We start from the raw sequence: 15,229 nt of genomic DNA on the forward strand, positions 1-15,229 counted from the left end.
AGATTTTGTGTTAGGCCAATGTGGGGTCTGGGCTGAAACCTGCATCCCAGGTTTACAATACAGTATAGCGATACCCTACGTTATTAACGCCTCTTTCTCATAGAAAATAGCGACAAAAAAAGTTAATTATCTTTTTTTCCAGTCATAGCCATTGTAATGATTAGGCAAGTTTAATATTGCTATGTTACTTTAGTATATGCACAAATAGTACATAAAATGAAACTTTTTTGTATGGTTACTCAGGTAGTGACAACCTTGTGACACTCTGCTGGTCTGGTGTTTTTGCACAATTCTTCTGAGCCATTATCAGTTAGATAAGCTTTTGTGCCTTATGTCAGGTCAGAATAACCAGGACAAAGTTTTCACAAACATTACAGCACTAGAAACCCAGAAAATAAGGATCATCAACAATTTTCTTTATGAATTAAATATTTGGTTTTAAAATGCTGCTTTAAAAAACCAACAACCCTGTTTTGAAAGTTATTTTCAAAAGGTATAAATGGCTCAGGTGGAATGAGGAAAGTGGGAATATGCCAACGATACCTTCAGTTCAGAATTAAAAGTCAACAGCATCAGAAAAAAAAATGTTTGAGTAACTTGATAAAAAGTTGATAACGCAACAAAATTCACCCCAGCAGTGCCCACCGGTTAATAATTCTTCTTCTATAAAAGCTGCATGTTCCCCTGAGAGCTTCTTTCACCTTTATCATGAGGAGAATCATAGTGGCACTGGTGTTCACTTTTGTGGGTAAGTTCCTTTCTTCCAATAATACTTGGCTGGGATGTGCAGAGGGGGCCTGAAGAGATTAGGCACCCAAATCTCGTTGACATTTATGAGAGATGGAGCTGAACTCCCTTAGGCACTTTTTAAAGCCCTAGTCACAAGCTTTATTGGAGTTTTATGGATAAGTCAGTATATTAAATGTGAAGTCAAAATAGTTGTTCTCAGTGCCTCACATATCCATTTGATTTTTTTTTCCCCACAGGGAGTCAGAAATATGACATTGGTAAGTCTACTGCTCATTTTAATTAATGAACCTAACTCTGCCATCATATATACTGGTACATCTCCCACTGACATCTCCTCTTTTCTGGTGGTAGAATCGGACATGTGACTTTTTGTTGTGATGATGATGATGAACTATAATGTCACAAAAATGTTAGCACAAGTAGATATTTCAACTACTTTTGTTTTATTAGAACCTGGTTTTAGTAACAGCAAGAGCTATTTGTACAGCTATGAAGGCCTCATTCTGCATGGTCTGCAAGAGGAAGGATTGACAAGAGCTGGGCTGAGGCTGACAAGCAAAGTAGAGATCAGTGGATTGTCACACAACTATCACATGCTGAAGGTAAATGACAATGTATATGAAGGAAAGCAAGCAAGCAAGCAAACAAAGGAAGATGCATTAAATAGTAATGGAAGTTCTAGTAATACATCCAGGCCTATGTAATGGACTGGCAGCCAGAGAACAATTAGAATCCTAGGACCCTGTTCTTGGCTCTGATATGACCACATACAAAGGGCCTGTAAAGCTGGTGTAATCAGTCAGTTAAGGATTTCCCCCAGCATGGGGGAATCCCCAGGTAGTGCAGAGTCAGTGGTTCAGCTGTATACTCCCCCCCCTCTCAGTTACAAGTGCAGGTGCTCAGCTAAGGAGGTGGCTGGGGAAAGAGGGCATGACTGAGTGTTGTAGTGCTGCTGCTGTCTTTGGCTACCACAGTGCAGAGCTATTGCCAGTGGTGAGCTGGAGCTGGTTCACACCAGTTCTCAGGAACCGGTTGTTAAATTTAGAAGACCTTTTAGAATCGGTTGTTCCAGGACAACCGGTTCTATAAGGGCTTTATTAACAAAAGCTCCGGCACTCTGCCCCGGCCCGAGCTCACTTCCCCCTCCTCTCCTGAATGCTCCCTCCCTTCTCCTCCCCATCCCCTGCTTCCTGGGAATCAGATGTTCAGGGGAAGCCTGAAACAAGCAGCAGGCACGCAGGTAAGCTGGGGTGCGGGGGGAGCAGAGGTGCGGCCGGCTCATTGCCTCCCTCCAGCCCAGCTCCTGGTCCCGGTCGAGCGGCTCCCTCCAGCCTGGCACCCCCGGCCGAGCGCCCCCAGCCCCTGTCCTGTCCTGTCCCCAGCCGAGCACCCCCAGCTTTGGCCCCGCGGTTCCGGCCCGGCCCCCGTGGGGCCGGTGCTGGTCCCAGCCCTGTGGCTCTGGCCCGGCCCCCGCGGTGCCAGTGCTGGGCCTGGCCTGGCCCACGCGGCGCTGGTGCTGGTCCCAGCCCCGCGGTTGCAGCTCTGGCCCAGCTCGGCTCAGCTCGGGCCCCATGGCACCGGCCCCGGCAGAACAGCTCCACCCCAGCCCCAGCCTCGGACAAGCAGCTCCAGCCTGGCTCGGCTCAGGCTCCCCGGCTCCAGCCCCGGTCCCAGCTGAGCAGCTCCAAGCAGTGCGGTAAGGGGGCAGGGAGCAGGGAGGGTGTGTTGGAAGAGGGCAGGGGAGTTGGGGGGGTGGATAGGGGTGGGGCGATCAGAGGGCAGGGAACACGGGGAGTGAATGGGGGCAAGGGTCCTGGGGGGGCAGTCAGGAAGGAGCAGGGGTTGGATGGAGTGGCGGGGGGCAGTCAGGGGCAGGGATTCCAGGGACAGTCAGGGGACAGGGAGAAGGGGTGGTTGGATGGGGCAGGAGTCCCGGGGGGCCATCAGGAATGAGCGGAGGGGTTGGATGGGGCAGCAGGGGGCAGTCAGGGTACAGGGAAGGTGGGGGGAGGGGGCAGGGGTCCTGGGGGGGGCGTCAAGGAACGTGGGGGGTTGGATGGGGCAGGAGTCCCAGGGGGTGGGGTGGGCAGCCATGACCCCCTCATGGGATGAGGAGGAGGGAACCTGTTGTTAATATTTTGGCAGCTCATCACTGGCTATTGCAGACTGTTTCAAATTAGAGCAGCACTAAAGCTGCTCTTAGTTGTGATAGGAACTGACTGGTCTCTGGGTGGCCCCAGGATGTGGTGGTGAAGGTGGTATAAAGTCTTCTTTGCCACAGTCCAGGGTTTTGTACCTAGCCAGACCTAAGAATTGGCCTCATATGTGATCCTGTAAGTTGCTGAATGCCCATCTCCTGATGGTTTTGCTGGAAGCTGAGGAGTTCAGAGCACTCAGCACTCCACAGCAGTAAGCGCCCAAAAAGTTTTGAAGAACTCAGATTACTTATGGAAAATTACAGATATGGGGTAGATCCTACTACCATAGAAGTCAAAGCAAAATCCCCATTGATTTTAATGGAAGCAGGAGCAGGCACCAGATCTATAGATGCTTTTCAAAACAAAGTTACATAATTTGCTTGAAGGCTGTATTCACATAATTACCCTGAATGCTTGAAAAATACCAGAGGCATTTGTTAAAACAACTGTCCTTGCAAATGCTTTATCAGACAAACATGTTTTAAAAAGTTAATAAAAATTCAAGAATGAAATTACTCCATTTTGTCATATTTTTTCCATAGCTTGAGAAAAGCTGAATGCTGTAGATAAAATGTCACACCTGGTGTTGTTTCCTGTTTCCACGATCTGTTTTTTCAATATTGTTTAGCTTATTTTTTATTCGGAACTGGAGAATTACAACAATAATATCCCAGCTCTAGGAGTGTTCCTATTCATTAGGAAAAATGCATTCAACAGTTTAAAACATGGCAAGAAAAAAGGGGTCTAAGCATCTAAGCAAATGGAAATAAGAGACCAATGTGGGGAAATATACACACACACACACACACACTGCCAGAATTTGGTCCAGAAGCTATTTTTCTTTGTTACATTTACTGTAACAAATGGATTTGTGCCACACCAACATAATTTGTTATATACCTCACTGTACGATAGGATAATGATAACACAATGAAAGATCTGAATGGAAACAATATAATATCCGTTAGAAATATGTATTCACTTTGCTAAATTCTGATCACAGTTATACTGGAGACACCCAGCTGAACTCTATGAGTTTCACTGGTGTAAAAGAAACCAAAAATTGACCCTAAATGTCTATTGTTTCTGTAGCCCTGTCTTTACGTCACTGAGGGCAACGTGCAGGGATTCTGAATTGCAGAATACTGAAGTAGGTTAAAATGACAAAGGGGCAGTCCACACTTATCAGCAGTCACTAATCAAGGCTTAGAATAAAATTAGAATTATATATAGGGGATGTCCTGTTTTTACAGCCCCCTTTCCTCCATGTCTCTAGATTACAAGTAAGTACTTGTAAAATTAAACACCTTTTATAGGCTGCTAGCACTATAATTGGTTCACACCCCCAGAGGGAAGGGCATAATATCTGTGCTGGTAGGAGAGAGATCCTTCCTCCTCCCCTATTAAAAACAATGGTCCTCTCATTCTCCTAACCAATGATGTTTTTGTGCAGCAGTGGCCAGCAGCCATAATTCTAAACATGTGTATATGGAGGCACACATAAGCAGTGTTTCGGCTGTGCTTCCCAGAACACTTTGTGTGAAAGCTGACTGAAGCTTTGGGGATAAGGAAGGTATTTCCCGCCCCCGCAGATAGTCTGTGTAATCAGGGTTTTCACTCTCCACTTGAACGTTCAGATGGCACTACCAGGTTTGTGGGGCTAATGAAGGTTGCATGATTTGTTTTATTCTCCGTCAGAACTTTGGGTAGTCAGAAATCCTTTGTGGAAATTGTGTCTTTACAGCCTCATCCCAGACCCAAGTACAGGAAAGGAAAGGAGATAATTTTATGCAATGTTTGGACAAGTGGCTTTGTGATGGAGCTCAGATTCTTCTCTTGGGGAAATATTTTTAACTAACAAAAATTTTGACAAGTGTGTTTTCTGTATTTTGTTCTCAGATCCTATCTCCACAGTTGGACGAATACAATGGAATCTGGCCCAGGGATCCATTCACTCAATCTTCCAAACTCATCCAGACAATTGCATCATGCCTCACCCAACTCTTTAAGTTTGAATACAACAGAGGGCAGTTTGGGAACATTTATGCCCCCAAAGATACTCCTGTCACATGTGTTAACCTAGTGAGAGGGATTCTGAACCTGTTGCAGATAACTGTCAAAAAGTCACAGAATACATATGACTTGCAAGAGGTTTGTTTTTCCTTTCTAATTCTACTTTGCCATAAGAACAAACATTCATTTTTTATTATAAAATTATTTTGGTTCAGATACAGTTTCCAGGAAGGTTACTTGTTCACCTGCTCCTTGTCCTGGAATTGAAGCCTGTTTCAAATGAGAAATGCAATTAAACTCTATCAATCTCTATAGGCTGGGATTGAAGGTGTCTGCCATACAAAATACATTATCCAGGAAGACAAGAAGAGTAACCGAGTCACAGTATTCAAAACCAAAGACTTCAACAACTGCCAGGATAAAGTGGTGAAGAACATTGGAATGGCTTACATCCGCCCTTGTGCTACCTGCCCACTGGTATGGAACATATAAACATAGAATGCCCAATTAACTGCAGCCGTATACACATATCACTGAACTGATTTAAACAGAGATGAAGTATACTCATTTCAATGGTGAATTTGGCCCATTCATAATAAATCTGGAGTTAAACAATGGTCTGTTCTCATTTACTATGTGAGGTCTTTGCCCTTTTAGAAAGAAAAGATCATAAAAGGAACAGCTGCATTCACCTACAAAATGAAATACACAGATGCTGGCACCCTGATCACACAAGCTGTGTCCCAGCAGGTCTATCAGATCTCCCCTTTCAGTGAACCTGCTGGTGTTGCTGTCATGGAAGCAAGGTAGGCTTCAGCTGTTACACTGTAAATGAGTATAACAATCAGAACTGGGAGAATATATTTAAAATACATTCACCAAGATTTTGGGGATAAAACAAAAAATGCTGCAACTGGATGGTTCTTTTGTTAGTTTTTGGCATTCAGAGGAATGATCTGGCCCCACGTGTCTCTGCCTGTATCTAAGTTTCTTCTATGTAATTAATGCAGCCCAAATTGCTGTATGTGGCATTTCACTTTTGCATAGAGTACATGCCATAGGTAAATAAACTGAAATATCTGAGAAATGTAAATATCAATAAGATGCTGTTAATACTAATGTCTCCTCAGTTTGCTTTGTTAAAATGATAGAGAAGCTGTGAGATTTACATCTAAACTTTTTACTGTAAAAATGTTCATGTTGTTGCAAGTTTCATACATGCTCATATTGTACACTTGATATTTTTAGCCAGAGATCTCCATGTGTTTACAAACTTCAGTTAAGCCCCCCAACACCCTGATGGCTTATAGAAATAACCAACATGGAGTGACTTGTTAATATTCTTACTGAACAGTCTGTGAGCAATCTGCAAATGTAAAATGATACCCTCAAGAAATTTCAATGATTTTGAATACTGAATAAATCTGAGAATTTTGTGATCCATTTGCAGACAATGTGAACTTATTGTTGGGAGTCTTTCATTCAGCTATAATATCCACTGGATTTAGCTTAGACAAATGGAGCACCCAAAGTAAAATGTTACTACATTTCACTCTTTTCCTTGCAGGCAAGAACTTACTTTGAATGATATTAGAAACAGTCAAGAAAGCACATCAGAAATTCAGTTGCAAAACTATGGAAGTCTTCGTTATGATTTTGCAAAAGAACTACTCCAGATGCCAATTCATCTAATAAAGATGAAAAATCCCGAATCACAGGTATAAGATGCTTAATATTTTAGGCTCTTTCATTATTTATAAAGCTAGTGGAAGATCAGCAAATTATTTCAGACACCTAAGATATCTTGTAATCCCTTCTGCCTTCTGTTTTTGTATCAGATAGTAGAAATACTGCAACAATTAATTCAGCATAATCAACAAGGGTACAATAGAGAAGCTCCAGCCAAATTCTTAGAACTTATCCAGCTTTGTCGTGTAGCAACGCCTGAAAACCTTGAGTCTCTTTGGAAACAATGTGCTGATAAACCTCAATATAGGTAATTGACTGTATCACTCTCAATCAACATTTCTGAACAGAGAAATTCTGACAATGAAAATAATAGATGCCTCTTCTTGCTTACAGGCGCTGGTTATTGAGCGTAATCTGTGCAGCAGGAACTACTGAGACATTCATGTTCCTTAAGCAAAAAATTCATAATGAGGACCTCAGCTATTTGGAATCAGCTCTGACTATTGCTCTCGCCTTCCATTTATCCAAAGCTGATGACCACACTTTACAAGCTGTAGCAGTGAGTACAATACATAGGATCATTCCTCATTCTGTTGTCTTGTAATTCTTCTACTAGAGAGACAAGGTGTGTGTGTGTGTGGGGGGGGGGTTAATATATTTTACTGGACTATCTCCTGTTGGTGAAAGAGACAAGCTTTCGAACTACACAGAGCTGCTCTTCAGGTGTAGGACAGGTACTCAGGGCAAGTCTACACTTAAAATGCTGCATCAGTGCAGCTGTAGTGCTTTAATGAAGACGCTCTGTGCTGATGGGAGAGAGCTCTCCTGTCGGCGTAGTTAATGCTCCATGAGAGGTGGTAGCTATGTCGGCAGGAAAAGCCCCCCCGCCGACATGGAACTGTCTATGATGGCACTTAGGCTGGTATAACTACATCACTCAGGAGTGGGGATTTTTCACATCCCTGAGGCTAGGTCTACACTGGGGCGGGGGGGTCGACCTCAGGTACACCAACTTCAGCTACGCAAATAGCAAATAGCGTAGCTGAAGTCGGCGTATCTTAGGTCGATTTACCTGGCCGTGAGGACGGCGGTGAGTTGACCGCTGCCGCTACCCCATCAACTCTGCTTCCGCCTCTCGCCGTGGTGGAGTTCTGGAGTCGATGGCAGAGTGATCAGGGATCGATTTTATCGCGTCTACACTAGACACGATAAATCGATCCCCAATAGGTCGATCTGGCGGGTAGTGTAGACATACCCTAAGAGATGTAGTTATACCAAAGTAATGTTGCAGTGTAGATCTGCCCTTATTGTCGTGCTAAACACAGGATGGAACAGATTGTTTACCATTCAAAGTAAAGTGTCCAGTTAACATCACTGCAGCCATAGGATAGAAAAGCGGGAGGGTAGAGGGTTACAGATTGTTGCAATAAGCCATAAATCCAGTTTCTTTATGATAACCAGTGTCTAGCAACATTATGAATTTAAGCTCCCAGGCTTGTCTTTTGAAGGTGTTGTGCAGGTTTCCTTTGAGGACGAGAACTGAGGGGTCAGATATGGAGTGATCATTTTGTGAAAAATGTTCACCCATGCCTGATATGATGTTTTTATCTTTAAACATTTTTCTGTTTGAGTTCATGTAGTGATTGTCTAGTTTCACCCACATAGTTGTACTGGGGCATTTAGTGCATTGGATGAGATACACCACATGTTGTGACAGGCATGTGTAAGACCCATTGATTTTGAAAGATGTGTTGTGGTTTTTTTAATCATTTTAGCAGTGGAGATACATCTGCAGGCTTTGCATCTGTTATGGCAGGGTCTGGTGCCGCTTTAGTTGGTAGGAGAGAGGCTGGGGATAGGTATGTGTATCTGGAAAATTTCTTTTTTGGGGGGAGTGGGGGAGAGATAGCTCAGTGGTTTGAGCATCAGCCTGCTAAACCCAGAGTTGTGAGTTCAATCCTTGAGGGGGCCATTTAGGGAACTGGGGTAAAGATCTGCCTGGGGATTGGTCCTGCTTTGAGCAGGGGGTTGGACTAGATGACCTCCTGAGGTACCTTCCTTCCATGATATTTGGAGCTTGCTTCTGATGATGAGCTTGGAGAGGCTGGGAAGTTTTTGACAGACAGTTGTTTGAAGGCTAGAAGAAGGGGCCTAGGAAAGATTTCCTTCCAAATGTGGTCCCCATCAAGTCTGGATTGTAATTGTTGAATGATACCCTGCATGAGCCCCAGTACAGGGTGGCAGGAAACAACTAGGTGTGCACCATCAAAGCAGGTGTTTTTTCTGTATTGAAGCAGATTCTCTCAGTGTATTTGGGTGGCCTGTTCCATGATGTGATCTACTTCTCTGGGGGAGTGTCCTTGTTTGGTGAAGGCACTTTTACGTGTGTTAAGGTGTACATCCTGGACTTTCCCCTTAGAGCATATTCTGTGGTATCTGAGTCCCTGGTTGTAGATAACAGATTTCTTGGTGTGTTTGGGATGGTTACTGGATCTGTGAATGTAGGTGTGATGATCCGTGGGTTTCTTGTATATAGTTGTCTATAGGGTTCCATTGTTGAAGCTGATTGTGGTGTCCAGGATATTGGCATGTGGTGTAGTGTCCATGTGGTGGGTCCTCTGTCTACTAATAGGCACACTCCACTTTTATTAGTGAATTTACACAATGATATGTGGTGGATATGACATATTTCCTCTTTAAAGCAGTTCACTGTAAAGTTATGGGTAATTAGAAAAATCTTGATATTTTGATGAAATTTTTCAATCATTGAAAATGTTTAAACACCTTGGATATTTGATGATAGCTGGTCAAATCCCCCCAAAAAATCTATGAACATTTTTATCATTTTTTTCCTGCCAAAAATAGAAATGTGGATAGTTTAGACCCACTCTGATCATTAATATGTGAGAAAAATTAGTTACCGTCAGAAATATCACAGCAACGTCACATCTTGGTCATATGTCTGAAATTGTTACAAGTCTGATTTCTTTTTACTGAAAATACCTAGGAAAATCCAAGATAGTTTCTGGTTTGTTCTAATAGGTAAGGTGAACATTCAACTAAATATGATTTTTATGGATACCAATATTAAGATGTGCTGCTTCTTACTTCTGCAGGATCTAGTGACCAGCTTCCGAATTCAGAGAGCTCTTATGCTTCGCAAGCTTGCTTACCTGGCATATGGTTCCATGATAAACAGATATTGTTCTGTGTCATCATCTTGTCCTAATAAAATTCTTCAGGTGAGTGGGTGTTATTTCAGATTTTGTAATACCTGAAGAAATTTCAGAAACTGCCTCTAGTGTAGTTCTCACCTAGTTGTGTGTAAATCAGGACAATAGAGGTTTAAATTCCATCATTTGCAGTTGTGATCAACTGCAAAATCACAAACAAAATTAGAAGGTGAGTGGAAGCTTTTTGAAAAACCTTAACTGTTCAGAATTTTGAATGCAAGCAGTGATAGTCCATAAGGAAAATGGATCCTCTAAACAAGTTGAAATTGAATTTACAATGAATGGCAACTTGTAGGATTATAATAAGAGTACTATGGTATATGTTCCTAGATATAGTACATGCTACTTTACATTGTTACCATTACTCCTCAATGCCACTATAAATGAAGCTCCAGACATAACCCAAGTCATGCTCCTAAAATGACCAACTTCATGACTGTACACTGTCCCCAGATCTTCCCTGATCATTGTCTTCTGACTATGGAGGTCTATTCCTATATTCATAAGTACCAGAGATGGTCTGTTGACATCAGAATGTGTTTAACCCTTGAAAACCAGCACAAAAGGGCTAAACACAGGAAAGCCTGTACAGAAGTAATCTGTCCTTGTCATAGGGGTCAATCCTACCCAATGAATCTGGGAAGCAGAAAACATTCAGATGAAGTTATGAGAATATAGGGGAACACATTTAGCTGTGCCTAATGGACTCTAATGGAGATTGCCAGGGGTGTTGTCAATACTGAATTTGGTGCCTGTTTTATGGGGCTCTGGAAGCTGCAATAGAATCACTGAGAGAGACACCCTTTCTTTGAATTCCCCCAGGGCTCAGGGGCCAGGCTGGTGTGGGGAGGTGCAATCTGCAACTCCCTGGGTGGGTGAACAGGGATGAACCTGGCCCAGCTATAACGCAGGGAAAGTTACACTAGTCAGTGAGTGCTACTTGCTGTTTTCTGTATTTGGCACTATGGTAATAAGAGCCTGAGAGTGAAATGTGCAAGGTTCAGCTCAAAGAAGAGAGGAAAGTCTTGGAGCAAAAGGCTTTTTATTCCCTGTGGGCAAGGATGGCAGAATGTACATGCAGGATTATTATCTGAATTAACAAAGCTACACATTCTTGCTTTGTTTGCAGCCCCTCCATGACCTTGCAGCTGAGGCAATCAGCAAGAACCATGAAGATGACATGGCCTTGGCTCTGAAAGCCATTGGCAATGCAGGAGAACCAGCCAGTATCAAGCGCATCCTGAAGTTCTTGCCAATGTTTTCACCTGCCGCAATGGCTTTTCCAGTTAGAATTTATATTGATGCTGTTTTGGCCTTGAGAAAAATAGCCAGGAAAGACCCTGCAAAAGTAAGTGAAACTATTGTTTAAACAAACTCATCAGACATAAAGAATACAGGATATAATGCAGGTCAAGTCAGTGACACACTGTTTGTGAAGTCAGTATATAATATCTGATATCCAAGGCCAGATGCTCAGCATAGCTCCATTGACTTCAGTGGAACTACACTCATTTACCCCAACTGAGGATCTGGTTTGCATTGTTTAATGTTGTACTTCCTAGACCTGTAATGCTGTTTATGTACACAATTAAAGACTGCTCCCTCTGACCTTGGTCTTATTGAAATCAAGAAGAGTTTGGCCCTTGACTGCAGTGGAAGGAAGTTTGAGCCCAAAATAATTTGCGACCGATACACTATTTTGTGGCTATATGAGACTTTAAAATTAAGACAAGAAATGGCCTTATTTTAATTCAGAAGGAGTAAAATATTGTTAAATCATTTTAACGTGGCTCATGACCAGGTTTGTTGATTGTTTTGTCTCTAGCACTGCTAGGAAATGCACTAGGGGCAGATTCCCAGCTGGTGTAAAGTTGCATGGGCCCACTGACACCAATGGGCCTATCTATAGCAATTTATACAGCTGAGGATCTGCTCTTAGCTCTCCACATGTATATGGCTGGACATAAATAATAGATTAATGCATAAGCTGAAAGTTGATCAATGTGAGGATAAATAAAAAAATCAAATAAAAGTGTATAATCAGTATTTCAGGCATTCCTGATCATGTGGTTGCTGTCCACTCAAAACTCACACTGACATCAGAGGGAATTTTAAGTAGAAAAGGACTGTGGGATCTCATTCTAAAAAGTAAAACTATAAAAATGTAATGAGGATAGGCACTTTCTTGTTTTTTAGGATTCTTCATCAGAATTATAAAATGCAGATGAAAAAGAATATAGTTTCCTGTACCGTATGTTGTGATCTTTAAATAATACAGGGGGGAGAGAGTGTGTGTTAATCCACTGTGCCTTTATACCATGCTCATTACTGTGGTATCTAAGTGACTACAATATATATACGGAAGTCCCACTGATAGCAAGTAGTGTAAGCAATGGTGAATACAAATTACTTTGATCCTTCCCTAATTGCACACACTATACTCCCTCTGATGTCAGTGGGAATTAGGTCATCCTAAACTGCAAGACTGGGCATATTATTAATGGCAATTCCACCCCCACACACACTTCTGTTCATTGTGCTCCAACAATACTTATCTTTGTGCATCAGCGCCTACTTTGCAAAGACGGTCATACTTTCAGTTTTATTCTCCCCTCAATATGTGTGGGTGGCTCACCAGTGCAAACTGCATTCTTTTAAAGGGAGAATACACCCTAAGAAGTTATCAGGATCTGGAAATGTGGTTTTTTTTTTCCCTCCAGGTACGGGAAATTCTTCTCCAGATCTTTGTGGACCATTCACTTGCTCCTACTGTTCGAATGATGGCTTGTGTTGTCATCTTTGAAACTAAGCCTGCTCTTCCTCTCGTAACAACTATGGCCAATGCCCTGCTAAAGGAGAGCAGTTTGCAGGTCGCCAGTTTCACATATTCCCATATGAAGGTTTTGGCAATAAGCAGGATCCCACAGCTCTATAATGTGTAAGTAAAAAGAGAAGTAAAACTTTCCATTGTAAGTAGTGATTTCCATTAAAATTTTCTAAGTATAAATGCAAAGTGAATTCAGTTACTATGGAGCATTATTATCCATTTTACTTAGATCTGCTGCTTGCAGCATTGCCCTTAAGCTACTGAGCCCAAGACTTGACAGGCTGAGCTATCGTTACAGCAAGGTTATTCACGTTGGTGGTTATTACCGTGAGTACCAGATATGCTGTGGAACTGCTTTGTCTAATACTATATTTTTAGAAAATTCCCATAGAAAAACCATGAAATGCCATGAATTTCAACTGAAATCCTGTCATTGGCAGTGGGATTTGTCCATTCCTGGAGTAGGAAAAACTAAAATGCAGATGTCTCAAGCTCTAAGGAGAATGCTATGGATCTCTAGACTGAGGTATTTGTGTAGAGACCCAATATTCTTCAGACCTGCCACCTCACCTCCCAGAATGGTCATGATCCCAAATTCTCCCCTCAGAGAGACTTTACTTATGACAGTGGTTCTCAAACTGGGGGTTGGGACCCTTCAGGGGGTCGCGAGGTTATTACATGAGGGGTCGTGAGCTGTCAGCCTCCACTCCAAACCCTGCTTGGCCTCCAGCATTTATAATGGTGTTAAATGTATAAAAAGGTGTTTTAAATGTATAAGGGGGAGGGGTCACAGTCACACTCAGAGGCTTGCTGTATGAAAGGGGTCACCAGTACAAAAGTCTGAGACCCCCTGGCATATGAAGATTGGGTAACCTATAGAAATAGCAATTTACATGATTACACACGGACGGTGACTATACCTTATGTGCACAAGATGCCATTGGACACTACAGTGAAAACCAAACCTCTGCTGTATTTTGATTTCTACTATAGCGGAATATAGAGCTGGTGCAATTGGAAGAGTCTATCTCATGAACAGTCCAAGCAGTATGTTGCCATCTGCGATAATTATGAAACTGAGAGGTTACTATGCAAATACCGCAACTGATTTTGTTGAGGTAAATATTACATTTAGAACAACAATCAGACCTATACAAATATTTCTCATGGAAGCCTTCTGGATGGACTGCAGCATTTCACCACAGCCCTGAATAGGGGCTGGTGCGGAGGGAAAGCTTGGGGAGGGAGTCTGATTGCAATTGTCCATGGCCCTCTTGGCCTATAGACTCTGATGAGAAAGGCTATGAAAGTATTCAGTATGGAATAAAATGTAACAAAAGTAAAGGAAATCTCAGAAGGCTCATTGAATATCTGTCTGTAAACCTGAACCATAACTGCCTATCATATATATGTGTAAAGGTTATACTAGGGATTTCCCGCTACTCTTTGAGCCAGATCGATTACTAGATACTCAGATGCAATTTTATTGACTTTAATGGAGCCCGACTGCTCATGACAGTGGTTAAATCTGGCGCTCCATATTTTCTCTTTGCACCATTAATAGTTTTCTCATGGCTTTCACCTAGTAAAGACTAATTTTTGATCCTCCTTCCCCCTCTCTGTTTTAACCATGTCATATTCTGGTCTGCCTGATTTTATTTGTTTTGCATAGGTGGCTCTCCAGTCACAAGGCCTAACAGAGCTTGTCAGGAAACAGAACATCCCCTTTGCTGAATATGACACATACAAAAAATTGAAGGTGCTTGGGAAAACGGTATGTGTATTCTTTCTTCATATCTGTTTGAAATATATTACTGGAATGCCGGCTACTGCATTTCCTACCTGGCCAGAACTCCCAAGGAAGCGTCCGTGAGTGAGGAGTGCAGGAGTAAGCCCCAAATGACATATCTAGCCATACGCTGCAAGCTCTTTGGGATAGGCACCATCTTATCACTGTATATGTGTCAGTGCCTAGCACAAGGGTGCCTTGCTCCCTAATTGGGGCCAGTACAGATGATGATGATGGTAAAAATTAATACAAAAATTAAAGTGCATGTTAAAATACAATATATCAATTTTCTTTACAAAAATTATTGCTGTATAGGACTTTTTTCTTTATGAGCGTTTTCTTGGATGTAGCCCACTGTTTACCATGGTCTTTACCCAGGTGCTACATGGGCAAATTCACAGTGAGGTCAATGGTAGTTTTGCCTGAACAAGCCTAGTAACATCCTCAGGATTTGACCCAGTATTTGTTAATACAGTCCTATATATTAAGCAACATTTTTTCTCTAGCTTCTGGGATGGAAGGAACTGCCTCCTGAAAACCCACTCATATCAGCCTATGTAAAAGTATTTGGCCATGAGCTCGCCTTTGCTGACGTCAATAAGGAGCTCATTCAACAGACAGTGAAGGTATTGATTGTTTCTATTTTTCTGTTTTATCTGAGGGGCTTCACAGTTTCCTACCTGCCCCTCTTCTCCCTCCACTTAACCTTCTGGATCTTTGTCCCTTTGTA

The 15,229-nt window shown here is 42.4% G+C and overlaps 1 protein-coding gene across 1 annotated transcript in view; it reads left to right on the top strand.

Moving 5' to 3' along the window:
* The first annotated feature begins 684 nt into the window (after window positions 1-684).
* The window catches only part of LOC120371126 (vitellogenin-2-like), a 38,444-nt gene continuing 23,899 nt past the window's right edge, over window positions 685-15,229 (top strand). Inside the window, exons 1-16 of the mRNA XM_039486669.1 lie at window positions 685-748; window positions 987-1,007; window positions 1,201-1,352; window positions 4,848-5,099; window positions 5,277-5,438; window positions 5,619-5,767; window positions 6,529-6,679; window positions 6,800-6,957; window positions 7,044-7,209; window positions 9,767-9,892; window positions 11,013-11,231; window positions 12,604-12,821; window positions 12,940-13,037; window positions 13,704-13,828; window positions 14,383-14,484; window positions 15,006-15,125. Coding sequence (XP_039342603.1) covers window positions 709-748; window positions 987-1,007; window positions 1,201-1,352; window positions 4,848-5,099; window positions 5,277-5,438; window positions 5,619-5,767; window positions 6,529-6,679; window positions 6,800-6,957; window positions 7,044-7,209; window positions 9,767-9,892; window positions 11,013-11,231; window positions 12,604-12,821; window positions 12,940-13,037; window positions 13,704-13,828; window positions 14,383-14,484; window positions 15,006-15,125 — 2,259 coding nt within the window. The 5' untranslated portion in view covers window positions 685-708. The remainder of the gene's footprint in view (window positions 749-986; window positions 1,008-1,200; window positions 1,353-4,847; window positions 5,100-5,276; window positions 5,439-5,618; window positions 5,768-6,528; window positions 6,680-6,799; window positions 6,958-7,043; window positions 7,210-9,766; window positions 9,893-11,012; window positions 11,232-12,603; window positions 12,822-12,939; window positions 13,038-13,703; window positions 13,829-14,382; window positions 14,485-15,005; window positions 15,126-15,229) is intronic.

The sequence above is a fragment of the Mauremys reevesii genome, linkage group 8 (assembly GCF_016161935.1).
Source record: "Mauremys reevesii isolate NIE-2019 linkage group 8, ASM1616193v1, whole genome shotgun sequence".
NCBI classification, from domain to species: domain Eukaryota; kingdom Metazoa; phylum Chordata; order Testudines; family Geoemydidae; genus Mauremys; species Mauremys reevesii.